At 37.0% G+C, this 27,593-nt stretch overlaps 1 protein-coding gene across 1 annotated transcript in view; it reads right to left on the bottom strand.

The window, feature by feature from the left end:
• C5 (complement C5) overlaps nucleotides 1-27,593 on the bottom strand; it is a 77,434-nt gene that overhangs the window by 38,419 nt on the left and 11,422 nt on the right. The window contains exons 5-20 of the mRNA XM_067743476.1: nucleotides 26,873-26,964; nucleotides 24,779-24,861; nucleotides 22,365-22,455; nucleotides 20,225-20,339; nucleotides 18,518-18,644; nucleotides 16,264-16,379; nucleotides 14,519-14,704; nucleotides 13,118-13,321; nucleotides 11,745-11,954; nucleotides 11,474-11,623; nucleotides 10,277-10,406; nucleotides 9,240-9,302; nucleotides 7,936-8,133; nucleotides 5,909-5,999; nucleotides 4,362-4,435; nucleotides 3,327-3,466 (exon numbers count right to left, since the gene is read on the bottom strand). Of these exons, the coding sequence (XP_067599577.1) occupies nucleotides 3,327-3,466; nucleotides 4,362-4,435; nucleotides 5,909-5,999; nucleotides 7,936-8,133; nucleotides 9,240-9,302; nucleotides 10,277-10,406; nucleotides 11,474-11,623; nucleotides 11,745-11,954; nucleotides 13,118-13,321; nucleotides 14,519-14,704; nucleotides 16,264-16,379; nucleotides 18,518-18,644; nucleotides 20,225-20,339; nucleotides 22,365-22,455; nucleotides 24,779-24,861; nucleotides 26,873-26,964 (2,070 nt within the window). The remainder of the gene's footprint in view (nucleotides 1-3,326; nucleotides 3,467-4,361; nucleotides 4,436-5,908; nucleotides 6,000-7,935; nucleotides 8,134-9,239; nucleotides 9,303-10,276; nucleotides 10,407-11,473; nucleotides 11,624-11,744; nucleotides 11,955-13,117; nucleotides 13,322-14,518; nucleotides 14,705-16,263; nucleotides 16,380-18,517; nucleotides 18,645-20,224; nucleotides 20,340-22,364; nucleotides 22,456-24,778; nucleotides 24,862-26,872; nucleotides 26,965-27,593) is intronic.

The raw sequence follows: 27,593 nt of genomic DNA, 5'->3' as shown, positions 1-27,593 counted from the left end.
TCCTTAGACTGTTACCTACTAAATCGGGTACAACACTACTGAAGTTCTTTGTTCATGTCATGATAGCATTTGTTACACTGTCTCTCTACATGTTTATATTTTAGGCAGTGGGACCCCAGTCTCAGGCACTCTGTGTGTCTTATTCAACTTTGTATCTTATAGCTCAGCCTTTGGTTTTCAATAAATGGTTTTATGAAAGACTGGAAACTCCATCTCTTGGCATTTAAGGTCCTGCCTAATATGCCCCCGACCAACTTTTCCAATCTTGCCTCTTATTAACTTCCCACCTGTACCCCATTATACAGCCAGACTCTGGCTCCGGAAAGACGTAGGTTCAAATCTTGGCTCTGCCACTTCCTGTGTGGCAAGAGCACATTGCATGACCCTCCATTTCTTCATCTTTGTAATGGGGATAATAATGATACCTACTGACTTCTGGCTCAAACAGTGAATATTTTTCATCTCCTCTCCAAAATCTAGTGAACTGACAGAACTATATCCCAAATAATAAATCTGTAAGATCCAGAATAAATCAAGCAGGTAAACAAGGAAGAGTAACAACATTCAACAACTAATTTTGAGGAATTTCTCAAAAACGGTAAGCTCCTTTTCCCTCTTAACTATCTTCTCGGGAAACACAACAACTAGGGTGGGTGAGGCAGGAGTTAAAGAAGACTTTTGGGTCACTGGAGGCCAATGATTCCCCCTGGAGAGCTGGGGTAAGGTAGGTAAGGCTAGATACAGAAGAGTGATTTGATCAAATTCAACATGAATTCATTATAAAAACTCTTAGTAAATTGAGATAGCAACTTTTGAAACTGATATCAAATATCAAAAAAAAAAACAAACCCAAAAACCAAAAATTCTGGCAGTGGTTCTGCTTTCAGAAATAGCCAAGTAGCTCCTACTTGGATAACTCTTCTGCAAATAATAACTATAAGCTCTAGACAAAATACATATTTAAAAAAAAACAAAAACTACCTGAAGGCACTAGAGATTGGAAGAGAAGGTGACACTCAGAAGAAAGGAGGGACACTGTGTGAGGGTCCTATTTTTTTACAGTTTTAACCTGAGGGCAGTCACCATTAGTCCCTTAAGGAGTAGCTAGACCTCCAGTAGAACCTGCCATCTTATTGGCTTAAAGAACCAGGGGACAGAGTATGGCGCAGCCACCACAGCGGAAAAGTGAAGGACCTCCAGGTTCACCATATAAACTTTGCTCAAACCTGGTCAACCCTTGAACTACGCACAGCACGGACTCTAAGCATCCCAGCTAAGGCTAAAGGAACTGAAATGAGATTTCAAAGTTTGAGATTGATTCAGCCAACTGCCTGCTAAAACACACAAACGAAGATGAAAACTCTTCAGAGGATAGTAATAGAATCCAGAGTCTCTGTAACATTTCATTAAGAAAGTCCAAGGGTCAATGCAAAGTTACTAGATGTAAAGAAATAGGAAAGTGTGATCTGTACTCAAGAGGAAAGGTAATTAATTGGTAATTACCCTGAGATATCTCAGGTGTTCTTGTTTCTTGTTTTGATATGATGAATACTGCACTGATAGTTTAAAAATTAAATAAAATATGGCAGTACCATGAGATGTGTGACACTTAAAATATTGTCTAATTATAATTATGTCATTGCACTTTGTGGTGCTCTGAGCAGCAGTGCAACGCAACGAAAGCACTACATACGGTCTATGTCACAACTACTCAACTCTGCCATGGATAATACCTACACAATGGGTGTGGCTTTAAACTTTATTTATGGACAGTGAAATTTGAATTTCATATAACTTTCATGTGCCATGAAATATTCTTCTTCTACTTCTCCTCCTCAACCTTTTAGAAATGTGAAAAACATTCTTATCTTATAGGCCATAAAAGAAGAGGGAGCAGGCCAGTTTTGGCCCATGGCCATAGATTGCTGACCCCTGACCTAGTACATAAAGCAAAAGAATGAAGAGATGTAAAAAATTCAATATTGTAGACAAGTCAGTTTCCCTTACAGTAATTTATAAATTCAGGATAATACCTATCAAAACCTGAATACATTTTTAACTAGATCAGCAAGCAATTACTTGACACTTAGAGACTTATAATCATAAAACTTAAAAATAATTCAATTTCAGTGTATGTACATATTTTTGTTGCATCAAAGTATGAGAGACTGATCGATAGAAAACATTCAAGTGTAAAATATATAACACTAGGAGAGTGGAATGGAAATATGAGTTCACAGATAAAAGGAATGGTATATAATTTGTTGTTCACAAGAGTTTATTTGGGTATTTTTTAATGGATTGCTATGGTATTTAGATTCTGCTATATACCTTTAAAATTTTGATATAACAGTTTTATTTTTAAAATATCAATACTCAAGTATTCCCAGAGTTATAAATTTGCATATTTTTTTGAATTTATGATGAAAAATTTTAGATGCCAATTTAAAAATGTGCCAATGAGGTACTTAGTTTTTCCAAAAAGATTTAGGGAGCTGTAAGCGAAATTTTTGGAGACCACTGAAATACTCATGTCTAAGAATAAAATTAGAGCTTTAAAAAAAAGAGTCAGATTTTCAGACTGCATTGAGTTCCTATATAAAATTTTGTGATTGTGATTTTCAAGTGAAATCAGACAGCCTAATGTATAACTCTGTTTAGAAATGTGTTGGCAAAAAGAAGGCAAATGGTGGGTCTGGCCATGGCTGGAGTTTTTCACAGAGTGTACCCCAGAGCAAAAGGGGATCAAGGGAGTTGACATGTTTTTAATCAGTGAGGCTATAATGATGGCTTATGAATTCTAACCTGAACAAGGAGTGAAGTAAAGACTTTAGCATAAGAAGGCTAATGAAGAATAAAAAGTAATGGAGTCACAGAGCTGGAGGTTTCAATGATGCTGTAGAACTGTAGCTACAAAGTAACAAGGTTAATGAGTCAGAAGGATAGGTAGGAGGTGGTCAGTTGGTGAGATGTTTGAAATCATATTTTCTGGGGGGAAGACAAGATCTGCAAAGTGAAGAGTGTGAATGGCTAAAATGGAGGAAAGGAAAGTGTTGTTAGAGGTAAGGAGATCAGGGTGATGAATGAACCAAATGTAATCTCATCTTTCTCTGAGCCTCCACAGCACATTGATTATCTTAAGGACTTGTATTCTTCATTGAATTGGAGTTGTATGAATAGTTATCTTAACTCTTCTTCTTTTCTTCTTTCCTTCACTGAGTTGAGTTTGTGTGCCTGTGTACGTGATAATTCCATTAATAGAATTCTCAGAAAATCAGGGACGTCTTCATTTTTTCCATTTATTTGAACATACCATAAATACTTACCCGAATTCCAGATGTTCTATAGTTATAAACAGTTCCACTCAATTGGATCTGTTCCCCTCGTACAACAGAATATGGTATATTCATTTCCAGGAAGACGTTTTTGAACACTTTTGCCTTGAGAGTATCAGCAACACATATACCTTCAGCCCAAAGTGAAAGCAAAGTTGAAGCATATTAGGGAATTCCCATAATGCCTTATTAGTACTAAAATGTCTCAGATTTGCTTTGCTTCAAGGAAAAAACGAAAGTTAGATGATGTTTTTCTCTGCCCTAACACCCCATGTCCTTGAATTTTCTACTCACTGATTTTTTTAAATTGAGCTATAATTGAAGTATAATATTATATTAGCTTCAGGTGTACAACATGATTCGATATTTGTATACATAAGTCTAGTTAACATCCACCACCACACATATTACAAATTTCTTTTCTTGTGGTAAGAACTTTTAAGATCTATTCTTTTATCACTGTTCTTCATTCAATAATTATTGGTATTAACAGAAAACTTCATTTGTCCAACAAATATTTAATTCTATTTAAGGCATGAGAATGTTTATTAACTAAAGCACCAAATCTCTTTTTTAGATATTCATTATTGGTTCCGTTTAATGGGCATAAAATTTTGATTGTGGAAACCAAGATTTATAAGAACAAAATATAGTGAGCAAACAAGCCAAGTCTGAAATTATTTATAAAGTGTCTGCACTAAATCACCACAAAAGGGCACTAGTCCAGGAGAGAAATTACATATTTTTCTCTAACTCTACTGAATCTTCTACTCACTGAGAAAATACAAAGGAAAATGGGGGCTTCACATCAGTATTTATAAAATGATGGCTAATAGAAGAACAAAAGAAGAAACTGATACAGTCCATGATGTGGGCACATCTAAGTCTCTTTGTAATACATTAAAAATAGGTTTTAATAAATGACACCACTTAAGTCCTGTGTAAACTAAAAAGACAATAACAAAAAACTGCATTTTGCCAAATCAAATCATTCCTTACGTGAGCATATAACTTCAATTTGCTTACCACTATTTGAAATGCCAACACCTTGAATTTCCCAGGTAGTTAGAGAATCAGGTAGCACAAACTGCAACTGGTTTCTGAAAGTTAAAATGTTGATATATTCAAATACAGAGGAACATTGATTAACCCAAATTGACAGCTTGCATTAACAGAATTCTTGCTTCATACTACTTTAGAATAAAGAAAAAAAATCACAACAGAACAAAATCTCATCAGGTATTAAAGAAAAATCAAGCAAGAAGTTTATTCAGTAACTCTTATACTCATTCCATGTTTTTAGATATTTCACTTGTATTATGAGAATTCAAATTCAGAAGAATGTCTTTGAAACATTGCAAATTCAAAACATACAATTCAAAGAAAAAAATTGTTTATTGTGTAGTATGTTCTAAAATAGGGAAGCAAAATACTAATGCATCTTAACACTGCTCATAACGAAGTTGATATAACTAAAAATTTCTGATTACGATCAAGCTTATACTCATTCAACAAACAGCTATTGTGCACCATCTTTGTGTCAAGCATAGCACTAAATACTGAGTACACAGCTCTCATAGATACAGTCCTGCTCTCAAGCAGTTCACGGTCTAGTGGAAGAAATAGTTCAGTATATAAATTGCGATTCACTGTAATAACTGTACCAATAAAACTTTTTAAAAGTTCAGAGGCAGTATGCATTGATTCAACAAATTTATTTTAGTGCCTCTAGAAGCCGGACCTTATGCCAGGTCCTGAATATAAAACTAACCTGAATTTAGTCCTTGCCCTGGAAGTATTTACATTTTAATGTGGAAGACAGTCAGGTAAACAGGACATTATTATATTGTGTGATATGTGCAACAGAGTTAATTGAGAGGGACAGTACATCCAATCACTGGGTGGGGGACAGCGGTGGAAAGGTCTGCGAGGGGAAATGCTAGCCAAGGGGCAATGTCAGATGAAGTGGACAACACTGTGGAGGAGGAATCAGGCAGGACAAGGGTAGAGGCCAGGAGACCCATTAGAAGTCAGATGTCAGGCCCGGAACTCACTGCCTTGATGGCTCCTTGGAAAGTCTGTGCTTTGAGCCCCCCCAACCCCCCCTCCCCCCGCCGGACGACCTGAGGAAGGATGACACTCAGGGAAGGGGCACTGTTTTCAGTGCCTGGTACAGAGTAGGCATTCTATAAACATGTGTTGAATAAAGGACTTTAACAAGAAAAGAACCTTTCTCCCTATTAATCAATGTTTTGTAGTTACAGATATTTCAGGATGAAAACAGCTGCATAATACAGTGTAAAGCACACAGTTGTGCTCGGTAAAGACTACCTGAAATGGAATGAAGTTGAATGGAATGGTACCCTTCTTCCCCAAGAGTTAATCATGACCTGGAACCAATTATTAGAAGAAATCACACGCTAAAAAAAAAGAAGTAAAATAAAATTTGACCCAATGGTGGTATCATCTTAACTCTTAAATAAAATATTGGGAAATGGGTAGTTTCCAGATTTTTGGTCAGAATATTTGCATTTTCCCATATTTTTCAGAGAAAAGTCAAAGAAATATAATACCTTTTGGGGACATGATGAACTTCCCATAACCAGCTTTCTGGAAAATAAGTCCTTATTTCTGGTTTGGTTACTGGTAAAAGAGTCTTTATATCTGGGGGAAAAATATATTTGATTATGGAAAAACAACACAAATTCTACTTAGAGCTGAATTTTAAAATATGGACATTAATCAATAGCTTAAACATTTTTGGAAAGGTCAATGAAACATTTTGTTTAGTGATTTCAAAATAGAACAATAAAGGCCTTAGGATTTCTCCACTAGTGACACTGACAAAATGAATAAAGCATAAAAATATGTTTAATAATTTGTGTTTTAAATTGCTAAATGTTTCATGTTCGGAAAATTATACAAGATACTAATTAGTCTATAAAGTTATTTGCATTTTAAAAATTGCAATAATTGTTTTTATTTTGTAAAATAGGGAGGTTTACATTATTCTCTGCCTTACCTCAGAAATTTATTTATATTTTCTATAATAAAAATGGACAGAATGTCTGCTTCTGTCCAAGATGCACTGATAGGGACTGGAGTTACACCTCTGCCTTAAGAAAACTAGAAAACCAGACACAACAGCTTTCAAATATTAGAGCATAAGTGAGCCAGGACAGTGATCCCTGAGAAAAGGGAGACAGATTGGATGAACCCTAAAATTATCCAGGTTTACTGTCTGGAGGCAGTTTACAGGCTTTAGAGCAGGGAGAAAAACGCATACAGACCCTGGCAGAGTTGCAACACCACCCATGGGAATTTGGGAGGCCAAGCTGTCTAGAACAAGGGACAGAGAGGAGGGAGCTACAGAGGCTGAATTCCAGGCAGCTGATGCCAACCCAGATGATTAGAGTTGAAAAACTGGACCACGAAAAATGGATATGTACTAGATTGTTCATAAAAAATACTGCGTGTAATAAGCAAAAATCTGAAAACAACCTAAATATATCTAATAACCTGGTTTTGATAAATGGCCACAAGAATTTATTTATGCAGAAATGTATCCACTCAGAATGATGACATTTAAGACATACTGTTAAGGGCTTCCCTGGTGGCACAGTGATTAAGAATCTGCCTGCCAGTGCAGGGGACACAGGTTTGAGCCCTGGTCTGGGAAGATTTCACATGACGTGGAACAACTAAGCCCATGCGCCACAACTACCGAGCCTGCACTCTAGAGCCCGCAAGCCACAACTACTGAGCCCGCGTGCCACAGCTACTGAAGCCCACACGCCTAGAGCCCATGCTCTGCAACAAGAGAAGCCACCGCAACGAGAAGCCTGCGCACCACAACAAAAGAATAGCCCCCGCTCACCGCAACTAGAGAAAGCCCGTGCACAGCAACGAAGACCCAACGCAGCCAAAAATAAATAAATAAATAAATATTTAAAAAAAGAAAAAAAGTAACAACAACAAAAAAAGACATACTGTTAAGCAAAACAATCAAACAGGATCTGTCACTCTGCTTTTGTTTGTTTTGACTGTATATAAATGAATTGAAAGTCCTAAAAGTTCTGAAAACATGTTAATGAGAGTTCTATAAATTCTGAAAATGTATATTGTGGTTGAAATTGAAATAAGATTTCAACTTTATGTGAGTACATTTAAGGTTATGCTACATTTAGAAATCTTTTGCTATATGTGGTCAGTATAGGTATAAACAGAATTTTTAATGGTTGTAATATCACAGAACCATGGAATTTTAGAACTCAAAGGCATATTAGAGATCACCTGGCCCAAGCTTCTTGCTTTAAAAATGGGGAGATTGAGGCTCAGAGAGGATAAATAATCATTCACGTTTATAGAATGAGTCAGCTTCAAACTCGCCTGGGTCTTGACTATGGACTAGTGCACTCTGCTCTGTACTATATATACCTCTTCTGATTCCCAAAAATGACAACAAAATTTTTTTCTTAACAGCATTTGCAAGTTATCTTTTCTACTTCCCATTTTAAATAGAGCATGTAAACCACCTTTTTTGGAAGCATAAAATTACATCAATTTCCCCATATTTTCCAATCGAAAATGTCAAACTTACGTAGCCTTCCCAATTGGATAATTTTACCAGACTCGGCAGCACGGATCTGGCTTGCGATGGCACAACAGTTCTTGAAAACTTTGACGCATCTTGGGCCTATCTTAATCCGAGCGGCTCGCTGCTCACAGTTTTCATCATCATTACGATAGGCTCCATCACGACAACATTTCTTCAACATTCTATCTTTGTATTTAGCAGCTGAAATGGTAATAATTCAAGTGCCCTTGATTATGCATAGAGTCAAAACATCTCAGGCTTAGAAAGGCTCTTGAGGGATACTGGATTTCTGCTGTCATAGGACCCCAGCCCCACAAGAGCCATGGCTAGTTGACTGTCCAGGCCCGCTTTGGAACTACCCTAGGAATGGGAGAATATGGCCTCATAAGGTAATCCACTCTGATTTGCACTAAATGGTTAAGGGCTTCCTGCAACTAAGCTGAGTACTGACTTTTGAACCTGGCACCTTGGGTTCAGCACCCTTTGAGTAAAATAAGTTAATGATCTGAGAAGCCTGCAAATATCTGAAGATAGTTATCATCACTATACAAGTATGTTCTTCTTCAAGCTAAAAATCCTATTTTATTCAAACATTTCTTGTGGTTTGTGGCTTCAAACATTTCTTCACCAGTGGCATCTTTCCTCATCATAAGTGCTTCGATTAATCAGTATCTCTCTTTTCATATCATTAAAACTTAGAATGAAGGTTAGAATTTAAATGACTCATATACAGATGGAAAGTATTATTGTACTACTATAAACATCTTTATTAGTTGAGCTCAGGGCACTGACTGCTGGCTCAATGTTCTTTCTATTGTAGCATTGCCAATTATCATATCTCTGTTTAAATAATACTTAAAAATAATTTCTGTTGGGATTATTTCCCGACCCAAAATTATCTAAAATACTCTTAACTGTTAAGTGTATGCAAGAAGAGATAGACTTCCAGGTATATCTCAAAGTTACTTAAATCATGGATTTTGTTAGAATAAAATGGAAGCATATGATTTTAATTACTAGATGAAGTTTACAGAGAGGAAATATTTGTGACAAATAAAAGTTAATCTTTTATATTTTAGAGATAGATATAACAAAGACCTATTTCCCTCAGATTAAGGTTATGGCAAATGAACTATTGGATTAATTTGGATTAACCTTTCCAGGGGAGGTGAGCTAGATGTCTGTACATATCTTTCTTTTCACCCATTCTATTTGAATTAGGAGAAATTAGATAATGTTTACTTTTCTCCAGCTTTTGAATGACACGATCATAACCTTTTGGCAATCACATGAAACTTTTAGAGTACCTTCTTCCTCTATCTTCATTTTCAGCATTCTTTTTGGCCTGAGAATTTCTTTACAAGGTTCATCTGTTTTAAAAAGATAAAGAAAAAGAAGGGAGAAAAGGAGATAAAATCTCAAAAACCACAAAATTCTGTAAAATTATTTAACTTTTTAAAACATTCACGTCATTCATTCAACAAACATTGAGAGCCTACTTTCGACTAGGCACCGCACACTACACATCTCAATATGACTTGTTTTTAGAGGGGCTCACAATCTATTGTCACACAGTTTGACTTGTTTGATCTGAATTTGGTTTTTAATCCTGCAACCTTTTTGATCCACTGATTACAAGGAAATATCTAAGCTTTTAGAGTGAGCCATGTTTCTGTTAGGTATGGTATTTTAATTATTTTTGGTGTTTATATTATTACAAATAATAGTATCATGTATAATTATGAACAATTTTAAAACCACAGAAAGAAGATGATTAAGATGTGGTCCTTGCCCTTAAAGAGCTCCCAGTGCAGTGACTGAGACAAGGTGTGTAATTAAGTGTAAGAATGTACAATGATGCACTGCTATAAATACATCTAGTCCTCCCTATAGTATTCCCCCTATTAAAGGAGGAGGCAATGATCAATTCCATATGGGGAAGAGGCCAAATCAAGGAGATGATTCTTCTTCTAGCTTCTTCAGGCTAATAAAAGGGAAAGCAGTCCTAATAAGGAAAGGCCCAAAGATGTAAAATAGTGCCACCCATAACTACCTTGGTTCTGTATGGCTTAGACATAAGGTCATGTAGAGTGAGATGAGAAACAGCTGGAAAGAGCTGGAGAGAGGATCGTGGAAGGCCTTGAGTATTACAGTAAAGAATTTGTACTGTATCTTGAAGGCTAATGAAACATTTTATACAGAGGAGTTACCTAGTCATGCCATTATAAGATCAGTTTAGAGAATATTCTGGAGGAGGGACAAAACTGAGGTCTGGGAGGCAAATCATCCATGTAAATTTCAGTAATCAATTTGAAGAATAAACAAAAAGTACTGAGTGTTTTACCATTTTCTTGGGAGTTATCTGCGTTTGCATTGGTGAGGAAGGTGAGTCCAGCCAGGTGGAATACATCTGCATTGTTGCGGCCACCACCTGCCCCGCAGCCCAGGTCACTCTTCTCTAAAGTTTGAAATACCTGTCCAGAGGTAGTTAATTTAATAATTCTTAGGAATTAACTAAAGGCAAAACGGTGAGCCTATTCAGATGTGGAAATCATTCCTCTGAAAAACTAAAGGTACAAGTTGTTACATGGTTCTAACAAATCTGTGAAATGCACAGCCCACTCATTTATCAAATGGTCAAAGACCAAATTTCCCAACTTCATTCCTTTATTTTGTCCTTTTGTATTTAGAAATACATACCTATTCAAAATTAAATCAAGAACTAAGTCTTAAGCTTTGATGAGGTGATTCTTCGAAATTGACCCCATGCTGTTTTGTACACAGAATGCATACTGCAATCAATATAATGTCCAAAAAAGAATAAATGAGTGAATATATGAATAAGTGAATTAATAAACAAGCTAATTTTTAAGTCGCTAAAAGAAAAAAGAGCACAATCTCTTGTATTTTGGGGAAGAGGGCTCTAGGTTATAAGTGGGTGAGAACTTGTTTGCGGGGGGAGGCTTTTTCCAGTTTTAATTTTGACCCCAAACATTTTTTCCTTTCTGAATGTTTTTAACTTAATAGTTTCTCAGTTCTTTCTTCCTCCTTCAAAGAAATTCAAGCCTAGAAAATAGAAGCAGAGCTTAGGGGAGATAAATGGGAACTTAGGGGAAGTGAATCATTTTCAGATTCTTCTGGGCCACAGATTTTAATGAGTAAGAAAAAGGACACAAAACCCAAAAAACCCCCAGTGGTTGCCTATTCATTCTTCTCTGTTGCTGCTACTATAAAGCTCCCTGCTCCCAAATCTCCAAACCCTCCCAATCAATGGCACTTTGCCCATGAATGTAATTGCTATCATGGCATATGTTTTTAAAGTACTTAATTCCATACTTGGAAAAGTAAAAATGGATAGACCTGGGCTTTAGAGACTAATGTGAGGATGGCTTACCTTCCTAAGAGTCACTGTTTTGAGTAGACTATAGAAAAGCAGGTCTAGTCTTCCCTTAATTCTTCCCCCACGACTTACCCTAGTGGCCACACTTTGTGAAGCACTGCATAGGGCCACCCCAGTAACCAAGGCCATGCACTACTTAACTCTTTCCAGGGGTTTCTTGGCTGTCCTTTGCACCCCATATATAGCACTGTCCACTGCCATTAAAGCCACCCAGGAATCCAACTCAGTTGCCATATTAAGAGATACATGTTGGCCAGGGGAATATGTATCTGTACTTGGAGACAGATGAACCTATAAGGTCATTTGAAAAAGAAAATATCATTTGTATGACACAAAAACTTCACAGATAGCTGCATTTACAGCCCCTTTATTCAGAAGAAAGTTGGATTGTGACTTACAGTTTGTGGCTTACCTTGAGCTGGTTGCCACACTTTTCTTCAATATTTAACCAGACTGAGTCGGACACTAATTCTGCGGTTTGTTCTCCTGTTACAATGTAATAGACCAGGAGACGAGCTGAAGGAACCATGTTCTGTGTCACTGGAATGTTTATACTTTGATAATCTGAATCTGAAAGTTTATCCCTTGTGCCAAAGTGAACGATTTTGCCCTTGGATAAAATCTAAAAATAAACAGCAGTAGCAACGGTAATTACAAAAACAAAACATTTACTTCAGGATGGAGCTTGGAGCTGGAGTAGAAATTACGTTAAAGAAAAAGAAAGTTAACATTGTATGGACTTACTATGTTCCAGGAACTGTACATTTAATTAACTCTTTTAGTTCCCGTAATAACCAGAAGGATAGGAATACTATCTCCATTGTGCAGATAAAGGGACTGAGGTTCAGGAAGTAATTAAATGTCATACTGATTTCAGTTCAAAACCACCTAGCTACGAATTCAGAGAGCTAAAATTTGACCTCAAATCTGTTTAAAGTCATCACACTGTCATTAACATCTACTTGTTTAGTTGATTAAAAAATGTAGATGAGGAGGTAGAGTGCATCTTATTTTTCCCTAATTTCTGGCCTTAAGTTTTAAAGCCAGAGGTTAGGTTCTAAACTGGAGGTGTGAGGTTAAAAAAAAAAACCCTAAAAATCATATGAAGCCAAAATGTCCTCAGAGATCCCTTAAATTGTCCTTAGAGAACATCACCTGTTTGGCCTGATCATCAGAATAATTAATTCCATTTCTTGGGTAATTGTCAGGAAGCCCTTAACATTTTTTTTACATTCTTTCCTACCTTTCACTGACGGCCTTGACTGACACCTCCGATTAATTTAAGTGATGTAACAGGGATGTTGCTGGAGCAGGTATGATATGACTCAACCCTTAAGAGCAGGATTTGGGTCCCCTCTTTTTTCCAGTGAAATGCACATATTTTAAATGGGTCTAGGCGTGTAATCTTTGGCCATGAAGTAGAGCAGAGGTAATGTGAGAATTTAATCAAGCTCTCTCTATGGAGGAATCAGGCTGTCTTTGGTGAAAGGCATATAACACAGTCAGAGGTTCCCAGGTCTAATCTAATCACAACCTTCCTCTTCCCATCTGAGTGACTGTAGTGAGTCTTTAACCTCTTTGTCCCTCAGTTTCTTCATCTGTGAAGTAGTCATGAAAATCATTCCCTGTCTCAAAGGCTTTTGAAAAACTGATTATCAAATTAGATGATGTTTTTGAAAGTGCTTTGTAACAATATATGTAAGGGATCATTCTAACGCTTTTCTATAAGCAAAGGAAAATCAGGTGGGGGAATAGATAGATGTAAATCTATCATTATATACTTACCAAGTAATTATAGTGAGTTATTTTGTCAATATATGGACTTCTGGGGGTAACAACAATATTCAGATGTTCTCCCACAAGCAAAGGTTTATAGTTTTCAGTCCAGTCAATATAAAGGTAACTTTGGCTGAGAGATGAATATGCTATTGCTCGGTAATCTTCGCTGGCCTGATTTTCTTCTGGAAGATCTGGGTCCTTGGTCCTGACCTGAAAAGGAAAAAAGTGAAAAAAGATACATGGACTGTGACTTAATGTTTTCTGTGAAACATAACTTTTCAATTCCTTTCTTTGCTTTATAAATTTCTAAAATTCACAACACCAAATTCTAAAGAAAAAAGAAATCCATTACTCCAAAGTGTTTGTACAGCTGCGGTATCAAGTAACTTTACAAAGGCTATGGACAATAATTGGGATAATATGGGATTGTAGGCTATGGTGGGAAAGTCTGGTGAAGTGAAGAGAGAAAGATGCTCCTGCAACAAATATTGACACCCTTCCTGAAGTGTCATGGTGTGTTGGGGACTCCTTTTCCTATGGGTTGGAAGGGTAGCAGTGGGGAGGTCCTGAGACTGGGGACAGGAGTCGTGAATGGACATCACACAGACTCTCTGGCCCAGTTTCATTGCGAAGTCATGGCACAGAGAAGGGCTTACAAACAGAGTGGGGCAGAAATAATATCATGGCACCAATATCGGCCTTTGACAGCAGAGGGGTTGGTTAATAGCTCATGCTCGGGAGTGAGACAGGCATTGGTTTGCCTCTTGAGTACCATCATTTATTAAGTCTGGATAAGTTATTTAACCATAAGAAAAGTTAAAAGCCTCTGTTTCCTCAGCTGCAAAATGGTTAGCACAATGCCTAGCACTTCGTACGGGCTCAGTAGATGATGGTGAATCTATGCATGCTGGGGTCATTGACATGCATTACTAACTTACTCATTTTTTATTTGGGATTGGGAACCTAAATATTATTTGCTAGGAGAGAAGAATATTAAGTGAGCTCTAAGGTAGAGTGACTCATACAGCTGGAAAAAAGAGAGGCTTCCACGTTTGGCTCTTTTGTGGCCCTGAAAAGAGATAAAAAGTTGGGGGGTAGGAAACAGAGAATATTTCTATCACTGATTTCCACTGCTATACCTATTTTGATACTTCTAGATTCTAATACAGTCTTACAGATATAATTCACCCCAAATAAAAAATTGATAGATTTATCTTCCTCAAGGACCATTCAGTGAATTTGCAGATTGCCTCTGGTGCTTTTTTTTTATTTTTTTGGATGCAAAATTGTGGAACTGTTCACTGGACTCATGTATAAAATCTGCCGCATTTGTTCTGCACATTGGCCAAAACACACAGTCAAAAGTACACACTGTCCCAGAAAATTTAACAGAAGAATTCAGCTCACTTTAAACTCCAGCACCACCACTTCAGATGGGAGATTCACCACAAAAGAAGCTACTCCATCACTGGAACGTGTTACACTTTGCTTTGACTCCGAGTCAGTTGTCTCCTGGTTTACATCGAGCATTTGTGCACTCAGGGTCACCGGGACCCCTCCTACCACATGGTCAAGTGAATCCTTAACCTGCACCTGTTTGTCAGAACAGTCCAAATTCATTTCAAGAGCTCATCACTTCTTTTAAAGCATAACAATTCTGAAATAATTTTCCCTCCTCCTCACCAATGTATAAATTATTCATATTCAATTCAGGAAAAAGAAGCATGTTCTCAGCTTATATATAGAAAGGTTTAATCTTATTTAGTTAAATCATTCTTGAATGGATTCCCCTGTATATCGAGAAGACTCAGAATATAAATATCATCACATTAGGTCTGCCAAGTAGATGTGATAAGGTCTTCTGCTATTTAATTTCTGTGTGTGTTCAGTTGGTTGAGAACTGGATAAAGGAAAAAATGAGGCAATCACTTCTGGGAATGATTCTCTTGGATATGAGAAACAATAAGTGCATCTTCTTTTTTCTCAAACTCTACCTCTCATTGCCATGCATATGGACATATAGAATTTCCACAAAGATATATTTTATATTATTTATTTGTATATGTGATATGAAATATATAAAATATATTTTAAAATAATAAATTCTATATAGTGACATATTTTGTGATCTTGTATTATATATATTAATACACTCCATAATATATTATAAATTACCATATGCATTATATAGTAATATGTTATATATTATTAAATATGTTGTATATATACTAAGAAGTTATAAGCATGTCCAAAGCTTGCTTGTGGTCTAGTAAATTTTTTTCTCTTAAAGGCCAGTGACCTACGGTAAGTAATAAATAACCCATTTTAATTATCCTAAAGTTGATTTTTAAAAGCAACACATCTTCAAAGAATAAAAAAATTCTACTCTAGCTTTGTAAAGGATAGGGAATAAAAATTTCCATTTTATAAATATAATAAAACATATATGTAATAAAGCATGTTTTATATATAATAAGATATAGAATACTAATCTACAATAAAATATAATTAAAAGGTCAAATGAATGTTTTAACTCCATACTATCAGCATTTTAAAAAGGAAAAGTGGAGGAAGGAGAGAAAATATTGTAAAGGAGAAAAAAAAACATACAGAAAAGAGTCAGGGACAGACAGAAAGTGTCAAGATGGAAAGGATGGAGAACAATACAGAGAGATGAGATCAGACAACAGTTATGTACAAAGAGAATGCAGAGTGAAAAGCACAGAAATGAGCCCTCAGAGACACACAGGAAGTAAAAAATGGTGAGAGAAAGGGGTTTATTTTCAAGGAATGCTATCTCTGTCTTAAGACTTTTAAAGAGCACGTTGCCAAATAATTTTAAACTTTAGTGTTTTCTGAACTATAGACTTATGGGGTTTTATTTACATATCATTTAATGCAATGCTCATTTAGGCAATGCTTAACATAGGCTATCTTACTAAATAGTGATACTGCCCTAAGGGTTGATATCATCCCCAAGGCTGAAGCTGGTCTGCAGTTTCCCACCACCCACCACATAGTCGGAGGGGCAGATTTCACACACAGAATGAGTTCCCTCTGTGATTTGCCTCTCCATCATCCTTCTTTTGTTTGCCACCCCCATATTTTTAGAAAAAGGTTATCACATTTAGCAGTTTCCCCCCATCATCTACCTTGACAGAAAATGGAATCCCAGGCTTCACAAAAAGAGGAGTAGCAACCAAATTCAGTTTGTAGGGAGAAAGGATATATTTGATACCAGGAATTTCTGCTTCTTCAGAAAATCCACCTAAAGAAATGACAAGGATTATGTTGACCTTTATTAGGAGTGTACTGATCTGTGTGGGGAGCTATTTTGTGTTCATATGTCTCCACAGACCTACTCATTCATTCATTCACTCCATTCCTGCACTCATTCATTTACCAACAGCAAGCAGGATATGGGTCTTGGTTCAGAGGGGCAGTGCAGAGAAGAGTCTAAACTCTTCTCAGGAGTTTCCAAAGCCTTACGCACAAGGCTTGTGGGCAGAGGTGGTCCTTATGGAAGTAGAGCAATAGGATTGGACTGAGGAAGAATTCAAGGAAGGGGCACCACTTTTCACCAGTGGCCTGAGTTTCAGTTAAATATGTATAAGGCATTAAGGAGAGAAGAAAGGGTAGGCCAGAGACTAAGCCTTACAGGGCATTCACCTTTAGAAAGCAGGGATATGGAGAGAAGTGGAGAAGACATAAAAGGAGAGCTTGAGGTAGAGAGAGCCCAGAGGGTCTACTAGCAAGACCCCAATAGTGTTTGTTACCCATTAGCTAAAACTTAAGCTAAACTATTAAGAATGATATACAAAGTTCTAGTATCCCCAAACTCCTTCCAGTATTACATCCCTAATACCCCTACATATATATCCTATACTTCAGTGAGAGGAATAATCTGCTACTCTCAAAGATCAAGTTTCACCTCCCACTCTTGGTATGTTCACTCTGTGAAGGGTGCCCCACTTCATCCTGGCTGTTATCCCTGCCTCAGAACCCTACTTATCTTTCACAACAAGACCAATCATCTTCAGGACACCATTCTTGGTTGCTCAACAATCACCTAGGAGCTCATCTTCTTCTGAAGGTCAGTAGCATTAAGCACTTTTCTTAGAGCACATGTGGAATGCCTTCTTGTTCAGAGTTCTTTGTTTACTTGTCTTATAGATGCTTGTTTGTAAGCCACTTGAGTACTGGGATTACGCATCATTAATATTTGTAAGCCTGCATATTTAGCAGCACTCTTTGCATATCTAATAAATACTGCTTAAGCTGAATTTGTTTGTAATAAATTGAGAAAAATAAAAGTAACAAAGAAACATTAAAACAATGTCAAAAACACAGCCAGGGCAGGGAGTATAAAGTCATCATCATTCTCCCACATCTATTGAGCATCAGATGCATACAAAGTGCTTAATAACTCGATAATTACCTCAATTCTTCATTCTGCTACCCAGAAGGAAAATTTAAAGAGGTGGAAGGGGACTTAGGAATAATTTGGTCTAACAGTCATTTTATTGAAAAAAAAAAGTGGCCTCAGTGTGGTTAAATTATTTGTTCAAGGTTGGTTGGGGATTCAATATAGACCTGAAAATATAAGTTACATTAGTAATCAAGACATATCAGAAGTAAGACAAAGTAACCCAACTTGGAGTAATAATTAATAACTATTAAAACCATTGGAGTGAGGATTAAGAGTACTAGACAAGGTGCTAAGAATGCTAAGAAAGAAGTAGGTGGAGAAAAGAAGGAGGAGGAGGGGGAGGAGGAGGAGGGGGAGAGGAAGAGGGAGGACGAGGAGGAGGGGAAGGGGGAGGACGAGGAGGAGGAAGAAGAGGTGCTGTTTTAAGTGCTTTGCATATACTGACTCTTTGATCCTCACCATAACCCTATGAGGGATATACTACTATTGGATCTATTTTAGAAACATTACCTCCAATTTTAAATAGAATTACTGACTATTACAGAAGAAAAGGGCTTTAGGATGCACTTTGTTCAACTCCATCATTGTACAGCTAAGGGGACGAAAACAATGATAGTAGTAATAACTTTCATTTGCATGGTGATTTATCAAATGTTTTTACACACATAATCTCTTTGATTTTGATTCTTACTGGGTGAGAAAATCGGGGTGCCAGATGTTCACGCCAGACAAGTTGCAGACCCACTTGGAATACCAGATGGGCAGGTGTTATCCCATTCTTGCCAGTGAGGCAATAGAGACCCAGTGACTAGGGGGTGGCAGAGCTATACTTTAATCCAAGTTTTTAATGATGTAAAAAATAAAACTTAACTATAAAAGGAAGTAAACTGTGAAAGAACTGTAGAAATTATTTATACCTTGAAAACGCTGTCTAAATATTTCCCAAGAGAAAGTTTAAAAAAAAAAACCAAGCTCACCTGTAGACTCCATGACTGTCACACCAATATAAAGGTACTTGTTGTTTACATCTTCTAGACTGCCATAGGACAATTCTTTAATTGCTGTTTCAGAGTCAAATGTGACTCGAGCAATTCCATTTATCAACTGTTTAAAGGGGGAAAATGAAAGAGTTATTTCACAGAAGAATTTATAAGGAAAAAATGAACAAAATGTGCCTTTACTAGCCTCTCAATTGAAGACAAATGTCAGAGGAATGCTTTATTGTCACCACTAAAGTGAGTAAATGAGTCCACAGTTAAGCCCAGAATGTTATTTTCTAATCTATTTCTTTAGAATTTTGACACGGAAGCGTCTTAAATATCATTTGATTTCACAGGCCTTTTTTGTACTAGCTGGCAAAGATGACTTCTTCCAATCACTGAGTCATCATCTTTCTAGACCTCTCAGCTTACTTTTGCTCTTAACTGAGAGTTTATGGGGTTTTATGATATTTACTTTGTACTTTGCTGCTTACATATTGAAACGCTAATTTAAAAACACACAATGGGTAATGGGATATGGGGTTAAGTCACATGATATTATTTAATTATTAACCACAACAGTAAAATAGATTTTGCGTTCTTTTTTCTTCTGAAATTGAGTGTTACGAGGCCAGGGATTTTGTCTTATGTAGCTTTAAATCTCAGTGTCTAGCATAGAATCTTGCATTAAAAAGAGGCATTTAATTTATATCTTAAAGAAATAAAACTGTATTTTGAAAGAACAAAGGCTAAATTACTGATGATACAAACTATGTGAATATGCAGCAGTAAGCAAAATGACATGAACCCTTACCATCCACAGTATAATGTAAAGAACACTGAACTAGAGAAAAGGGGACCAGGGCTCTACTCTGAGCTCCAGCAACCACTAGCCCTTGACCATGGACCAATAACTTCCCAGTGAGTTCATTCATTCACTTATAAATTTTTATAGAGCACCTACGTTTTGCCAGGAACGAGGCTGGCTCTGGGCATACAATGGGAATGATTCAGACCCCCAAAGAGTTTTGTGTAGAGAATGATAGAGAAGTAAATAAACCATACAATAAGAAGGGTTTCTCAGCACTATTGACCTCATTTGTACAGGATAATTCTTTGTTGTGGGGCACTGTCCTGAAGGAGTTTCACAGCATCCCTGGCCTCTACCCACTAAGTGCCCGTATGATCCTCTTCCCCAGTTGTGACAACCACAAATGTCTCTTGACATTACCAAATGTCCCCTTGGGGGTAAAAGTCATCCCTGGTTGAGAACCACTGCAATGAAGTGTGAAACGTGCTCCACTGAGAGCGACTCAAGGCCTGAGGGAGTAGAAAGTGTGTCCACATTGAGACAAAGAATGAGAAGGAATTACCTGGGCAAAGAAGAGGCAGGAGGGAACAAAGGGAAAAAGCATTCCCAAGCAGAAGGAGCAGCTCTGCAAAGACCTGGAGGCAAGAGAGACTAGGGTAATTTTGAGAAACTGAAGTGACCAGTGCAAGGGAGAAGAAAGGGAGAGATGGGCTGGTGAGGGGAGCTGATGCCAAGGAAAGTGAACTTTATCCTAAGGATAGTGAGAAACCAACAGGATTTTAAGTTTCAATTTCCACACCTATTTAAAATGAGAGATTGGACTAGATGAATTTTAAGTCACTTTCCATCTCTAGCATTCATGACGGATCTTTAGGTACAAGTGAATCTCTTACCACTGTGCTTTGCATTGCTTTTTGCATCATTTCTTTTTGATTATCTTTTAAGTCTTCTCTTATTCCAAAAAAGATATAAACGTCAGCCTCGTTGACGACTTTATTATAAAAATATCTGTCAAACAATCATACCATAAAATTGTTTTGCTAACAGGGTTACAATAATAAAATCTGGATAAAATATAACAATTCAAAATTACATAAAGCATTTGATACACTTTAAAGTGCCTTCCATCCACTGTTATATTTCATCCTCATAAAGCTACAATAATAAAGCCAAAGTACAGATTTTTATTACTATGTGCTAGATGAAAAAAACTGATCTTGAGGAGATCAAAAGAGTCAGGTCTGGGGCCCTTTCTTACAGGACACATCACTTCCTCAATGATTTTGATACCAGTGGAGAGCTGCTTTTTATCTTCTTTTATGTTTTTAAAAGCAGCATGCCCGATCTCAGAGTTATATGTTCTTTTTTAAAATTCTAACTGCATACTTCCTTTTTTAGTTTAGAATTAAAGTAATAATAAAGAAAACTTTCTGCACAGCAAATACTATAGCAAGAGCTAATTTTCCTTATTCATAGTTTGAACAAAAAAATAAGTCTCTCCATTAAAAGAAGTCAATTTCTACAATTCTCTGTCAAGTGAGCATTTTATGCTGGTTTAGATTAAGGGACAAACACTCTATTTGAGGAATAAATGCTAGTAAGAGAGGCAGTATAGGGTAGCATTTGAGGGCATGTATTCTGGAATGAGACAGGCCAAGTGACTTACTAGTTGTATGATCTTGGGCAAATTACTTAACATTTATGTACCTCTGTTTTTCCATTTGTAATGTGGGGATAGTAACAGTATCTACCTCATAGAGTTTTCGTAAAGCTTAAATGAGGTAATATGTACAGAGTGCTTTCAAAAGTGCTTGACACATATAGTTATATAAATCGGTTAATGTTATTAATAACTACAGTATATCGTCATTTTTAAATGACCTAAGCTTTTGTGGTAGATTGCTTGCAAAAATAACCCCAATTCTCCACCTCTCCATGTATCCACCACTTTTGCAGCTCCTTGGGTGTGAAGGGAGTCTATTTCCTTTGCGCTGGTCTTGTAATTTGCTTTGGTCAAAAGAATGTGTTGGGGGCTTCCCTGGTGGTGCAGTGGTTGAGAGTCCGCCTGCCGATGCAGGGGACACGGGTTCGTGCCCCAGTCCGGGAAGGTCCCACATGCCGCGGAGCGGCTGGGCCCGTGAGCCATGGCCACTGAGCCTGCGTGTCCAGAGCCTGTGCTCTGCAACGGGAGAGGCCACAACAGTGAGAGGCCCGCGTATAGAAAAAAAAAAAAAAAAAAAGAATGTGTTGGAAGTGATGGTGTGCCAGTCTCAAAGTGTAAACCTCAAGAGGACTTTTATGCTCTCATTTTCTCTCTTTGAGCATTGCTGCTGCTACAGGCTAGCCAGTTGGTGGCTGAGAAACACACATGGTCCAATCATCCTTGTAGCTTCAGTCAACTGCTAGCCAGCTGCCAGGCATGTGAGTAAGACCTCCCTAAAGCAGCTGGCCCCCAGCTGACCTGCCAACTGACTGCAGGCACATGGGCGAGCCCCACTGACGTTGGCCTGGCCCAGATCAGCAGAACTGCCCAGCTGACTCGTAAATGGCTATGGTTTTAAGGCATTAGATCTTAGAGCAGTTATGCAGCATTAGCTGGCTGATTAAGCCATTAAAAATGACAAGAAGTGAAGGTTTCATATCTCAGTCCCAATATCCTAAGTCATGCTGGTTCCTAAACATACACATTGAGCTTAAATCTTTAGGATTTCCCACCCCCCCTCTGGTGAATAACCAACAAAGCTAAAATCAGAATCAGCTAAAATCAGTATGAGCTAATAAACTATAGGCATAGTGTCTTCTCAATCAGTCGGTTTCAAAGTAATGGAAGACATTGCCACTAAATCACAGATCTCAGCGATATATAAATCTATCAACTCAACATATTGTACACCTTAAACTTGCACAATGTTATATGTCAATTATATCTCAATAAAACTGGAAAAAGATCACACATCTCACTCTGGGCAACTGTCACCAGAGTTGGAACTCAGTTCAGCTAGATAATCTGAAAAAAAAAAAAAACTTTCTTACCTTGCTTTTATAGTAATTTCAAAATTATTAAAGTCCTTATAACCAATGAAATTATTTTCTGTTTCTATTGAGATAGAAAAGTGTGGCAACACTGAAAATAAAAACAAAGAGGCAACATTACCATTTAATTTAGAGTAGTCTTTAAATCATAGCAACCAACTGTATTTCTGGATTAGCTGGATAAGCTGCTACATCAGCAGAACATCCACTTTGTCATCATTATCATCAACAACAACACTATTTTTGGGGAGCCTCCCATTCTGCCAATCAGAAGTCAATCCATCCTCTATGTACTGGAAACACTTCACTTATACTTTGATTTCAGCACTTATTATAGGCAATCGATTATTTCCTCCACTAGAGTATTGGCTCCTTGAAACAAAAAAGACTATTCTCTCTTTATCTTTGTATGTCTCCCCCTCCCATCCTTCTCATGAATCGCAAATATAGTATGTGCTCAACAAATGTTTATTACATTCAAAATGGAAAAAGAAATTTCTTGCTTATTTAATATTTCCTTTTTTTATCTAGTAGAAAAATCCATCCAGTCTCCAAATTCCAACATAAAACTCTCACTTTAGTCAAGAAGAGAGAGTTTACAATTAGCTACAAGAAAGAACCTTCATAAAAAATTAAAAATTAGGGCAGAAAGGAAGGAGGGTTTTTTCCTCTCTTTGGTATCTTGATTGCCCAAGAGAAAACAATTTCATCTGTCAAAATGGCACTGTCTTCTCTTTACACTAACTCAGACTGTGTACTGAGGCTTACAGATTCTAATTCTATTAACCTGCACAACAGTTAGTAGAAAATTGGGTGATTGTATGACCTTGATATTGTAGACAAAGACTGACACGGGAGAGTAAGTGAGATAGTTGGCTTCAGATAGGGCTTATGTGTTTTCTAAATGGTGAAAAACAGAAGAAAAAGAGCAATGCAATTTGTTGCTCTGGGCTGCATTCCTATGTTATTAAAGATCAAGACAGATGTGTTCTCCCCAGGATATGAAGTAGAGGAAAATATTTCATCCTTTCATCCAGTACCTAGGTGCCATGTAGCCTGCATACTCCTGCCAACAGTGATATACCAATGAAAAGGACACAAACCCTGCCCTTAATGAGCTCACAGTCAAGCAGGGAAGACAGGCATAAGCAAAGAATTACACAAACACCTAAATGACAGATGACAGTTATGAAAACTGATATAAATAAGTACAGGGAATCCTTCCCAGGAAAAAGAATTTAGGGAAAACTTCACTGAATAAATGGCTTTTCAACTGAGACTTGAAAGGTGAGTAGGAGTTGGCTAGGCAAGAGGGAGAGGGAGGGTGTTGCAGGCAGATGGAACATCAAATGCAAAGTCACCATTCCTGGAGTGGTATAAATGAGGCTGAAAAAGAGGTGGGAATGAGGAGATACTGGGGACTTTTCAATAGAGAAATAACATGACAAAGTTTGCATTTCAAGGTTATTTTGGCTAATACCAAGAGAGAATATCTTTGAAGCAGAGATAGCAATTAGTGGGGGTTGCAGTAGACCAGGAGGGAGCCTGGTGGTAAAATCAATGTGTGGCTGCAGATAATAAGAGGTGGATGAATTTTTAGATATCTACAAGAAGCAGCAAAAACACTTGGAGGAAGGGGGATCAGTCAGGATTATATGTTATTTAGAGCCTATAATCTTTAAAGTTGAGTTTCATTATAATAAATTTGCTTTGTCACCATTTGTTAATTGTTAAAATTCGTGTTATTTGCCACATTACTATGAGTCTCCTGGGGAATAAAAAAATGACTTCAAGAAAAAGAAAGTTAAATTTGATATCAGAGCACACAAATACTCTAGTAAACAACCACAAGAAATGGAAAGGTTAAGCTGTTTATATGTTAATTATTAATCCATTAATATGATTGATTTCAAAATAAGAATATCTTAAAATTTTGGATCAATGTATTAGGAATTTGTGAGCTAGAAGGAAAATAGCACTGGACTAGGGGTAAGGAAATCCAAATGTTCTTGTTCTGTCACTAGCTGGTTGTAATGAATTCAGTAAATCATCTATTAGTCTTATCAGGTTCTGTTCACCTCAACTCTGATTCTTTAAGTTTCTCCTAAAATCATAATTCTGGAAAGGACCTTAACTAGTCAAGTTCCTCAGGGGACTACGTCTCTTGAGGCTCTATAAAGAGGAAGACAAGTCCAGAGAGACTGGTGTGCTTGTTCAGGGTTACCAAGGGCAGCTAGAACTAGAGCCTAGGCATTTGGACAACTCTGCCCACCCCCTTGAGCAGTACTTCTAACCATACCAGCAAGTGGCCTCATCTTCATCTGGGAGTGATTTTGCATTAAGTTCATTCATGAAAAGAATTATTGCAAAAATACTAACTCTTTATAGGTAAACTTTTAATTGTAAGAAATTACCATATTCTTTAATTTCAAAATATGCGGTTCCAGTTGTTGAAAAGTCTTCTTTATATTTAGCTCGAACTGTCCATACACCATATCTATGGAAGCAAAATATTTATAATTACAGAAGTCATCAAATGTTTTTAATTCACCCAAAGAAAATCTAATCAATTCCCATTTTAAAGAGGGAGAGGTAAGTAAAGATGTATATAGCCTACGTACTTTTTTTCGACAACAGATTTTAAAGCAATAAACAGAAATAACTGAGCATTTTCAAGATAATAGAAATTATTTAGTAATTAGTTTTCATACATTGTGATTTTTTTCAGGTATTTTTATCTCAATATAATAGCTTTGATTTGAAGAGCTTATGATACTTGAAAATTTACTAATCCTGGAGCTTAATTATACTAACATAATACTAAAATCCACCCTGTAGTAGAAAATCCATAACAATGTCTCTAGAAACATATAATACAGGTCAAGCCTATCCAGATGATAAAATTCACACTTCACATAAATGAAATTTTGGTTGGGGACAAAATATGGTTTGTTTAAAGAGGAAAATGATCTGAGTTTCACAACCTTCATTCAAAAATATTGACTGAGAACTGGATTAAGCACTGGAGATAAAAAATGAACAAGATAGAAGAGATCCTGTCTTCCCAGAGTTACTAGTCCATGGGAGTCCAAATCCCCACTTTTACGTTTAGTAGCAGATTGGACTTGAGCAAATTACTTAGATTCATTTGTGAAATGGGAAAAATAAAATCTATCTTGCACACTGGTTATGCAATCAATAAAGTTTAATATTATGGTTATCATCATCATTTACACAAAGAACATTTATCAAGTGCCTGTTATGTTGAGGTGCTAGTGATTCAAAAGTGACCAATATGGACAAGACTCCTGTCCTCAAGGAGTTTACAGTCTAGTGGGGAATAAAAGGCAAGTAAATTAATAAATAATTACTTACAAAACTGAGATAAGTGCCATGAAGAAAATAAACAGAGAGTAAAAGGAAGTGAGAGACTACATTAGATCATGCATCCAGGGGTAGCTTCTTTGAAAAGGGAGGATTTACCCTGTGTCCTAAAGAATGAAAGGAAGCCAGCCTTGTAAAGAGCAAGGTGGAGTACATTCTAAGCAGAAGGGACAACATGTGCAAATGTACTGGGGTAAGACAATACTGGTCATGGCTGACATAATCTGTCATGGAGCAAATGACAGAAGATGAAGTTGGAGAAATGATAATAATTATAAAATAACTGGATAAATTCTGTGCTATGGAGCATGTAATATTTTCAAGGAAGTACAAAATTTAAAAATTATCCAAATTATTTAAATCCCCCAATTTCATCCAAATTTCTAGAAAATCTTCAGTACAGTGAATTAACTGCAAACTCGATTCTAGAGGGCAGGCAAAAATGACCATAAAAAGATTTTGCTTTAAAGTGATATTGTAGTCATTTTATAGGTGCACTTATCTTATTTGTCCTCCTCTAAGTTCCTTGCAGACAGGGACTGTGGATTCTTTATTTCTGTTTTGAATTTCTCATTCCCGTTGTACTTTGCATACACCAGGAATGTGTTCACTAAATTTTTTTCACATTGGGTTCTGTTCTTAATCCTTTAGCATGTGGCCAAATGGAGGAAATTAATAACACCCTCCCTCTTGAAATCTGTCTTCTGGTATTCTGTGCAGTAAAGACTACAGGGGACCAATATTTTTATAACTCTCAGAGCTAGGCATGGGATAATACCAGCCTTTTAGACTGATAGTCTATTAGATTCCTTGAAGGGTGGAGGGTTGACGGTTTTGATGGGAAGAAAAAAAAAAGGACTGGGGACTGTTTTTTGCCTCTTCCAAATTTTAATTTCTATACGTAAAGAGGATTGGTAAGAAGTATTGGGAGTGGTTTGTTTGTTTTGCCAGAACCTGAGCCTAGCTTCTAATTAGACTTGAAAAGAGTTTGTATATCCTCATTTCCTTCACACCTACCCTTTGTTAACACTAGGTGGCTCCATTTGACTGGTTATCTACCTCACAACCAAAAGTTTCAGATGTGCTTTTTAGAGAAAACTTTATTAACAAATACTTTAAAATACTTAGGATTAGATGGAATCTTGAAGTCAGGAAAAGAGACAATTCCAGTATAATCATTTTCTTCTACCATGTCAACTTCTGATCCTTCAGGATCCTTTGAATAAAAACAAACAACTTCAAATCACATAAATCACATTTTTAAAATTGACTGATTATATTGTCTTTTTCTTTTTTTTTTTTGCGGTATGCGGGCCTCTCACTGCTGTGGCCTCTCCCGTTGCGGAGCACAGGCTCCGGACGCGCAGGCTCGGCGGCCATGGCTCACGGGCCCAGCCGCTCCACTGCATGTGGGATCTTCCCGGACCGGGGCACGAACCCGTGTCCCCTGCATCGGCAGGGGGACTCTCAACCACTGCGCCACCAGGGAAGCCCGATTATATTGTCTTTGATCTACAGAAATATTTACTAACAAATATCCATGTCTTCAAATTAAATATGAAGGAGGAAAATCATTTAAATGTTGTGAAATGCAAATATGGTTAATTTAAGCCACTTCCCTCCCTCTTTTTGGACCGTCTTCCATCTCCTGCCTCACAGCGGGGGTAGGGGGGGGAGTAAATCAGTGTCCTGGGTATCCTAGTCTCAGTTATCTAGAAGAGATTCAACTCTTTATTGTACAACTAAAGAAAAAAAAGAAGTATGACAAAAACTGATGTTATAATGTATGAAATATGAACTTACATGCTTTACAGATACCTGAATCTAAATTCTGTATGTGTTCAT

This window comes from Pseudorca crassidens, chromosome 7, assembly GCF_039906515.1.
Source record: "Pseudorca crassidens isolate mPseCra1 chromosome 7, mPseCra1.hap1, whole genome shotgun sequence".
Lineage (NCBI taxonomy): Eukaryota > Metazoa > Chordata > Mammalia > Artiodactyla > Delphinidae > Pseudorca > Pseudorca crassidens.
The sequence above is the reverse complement of the archived record's forward strand: the minus strand, read 5'-3'. Positions and strand labels throughout refer to the sequence as shown.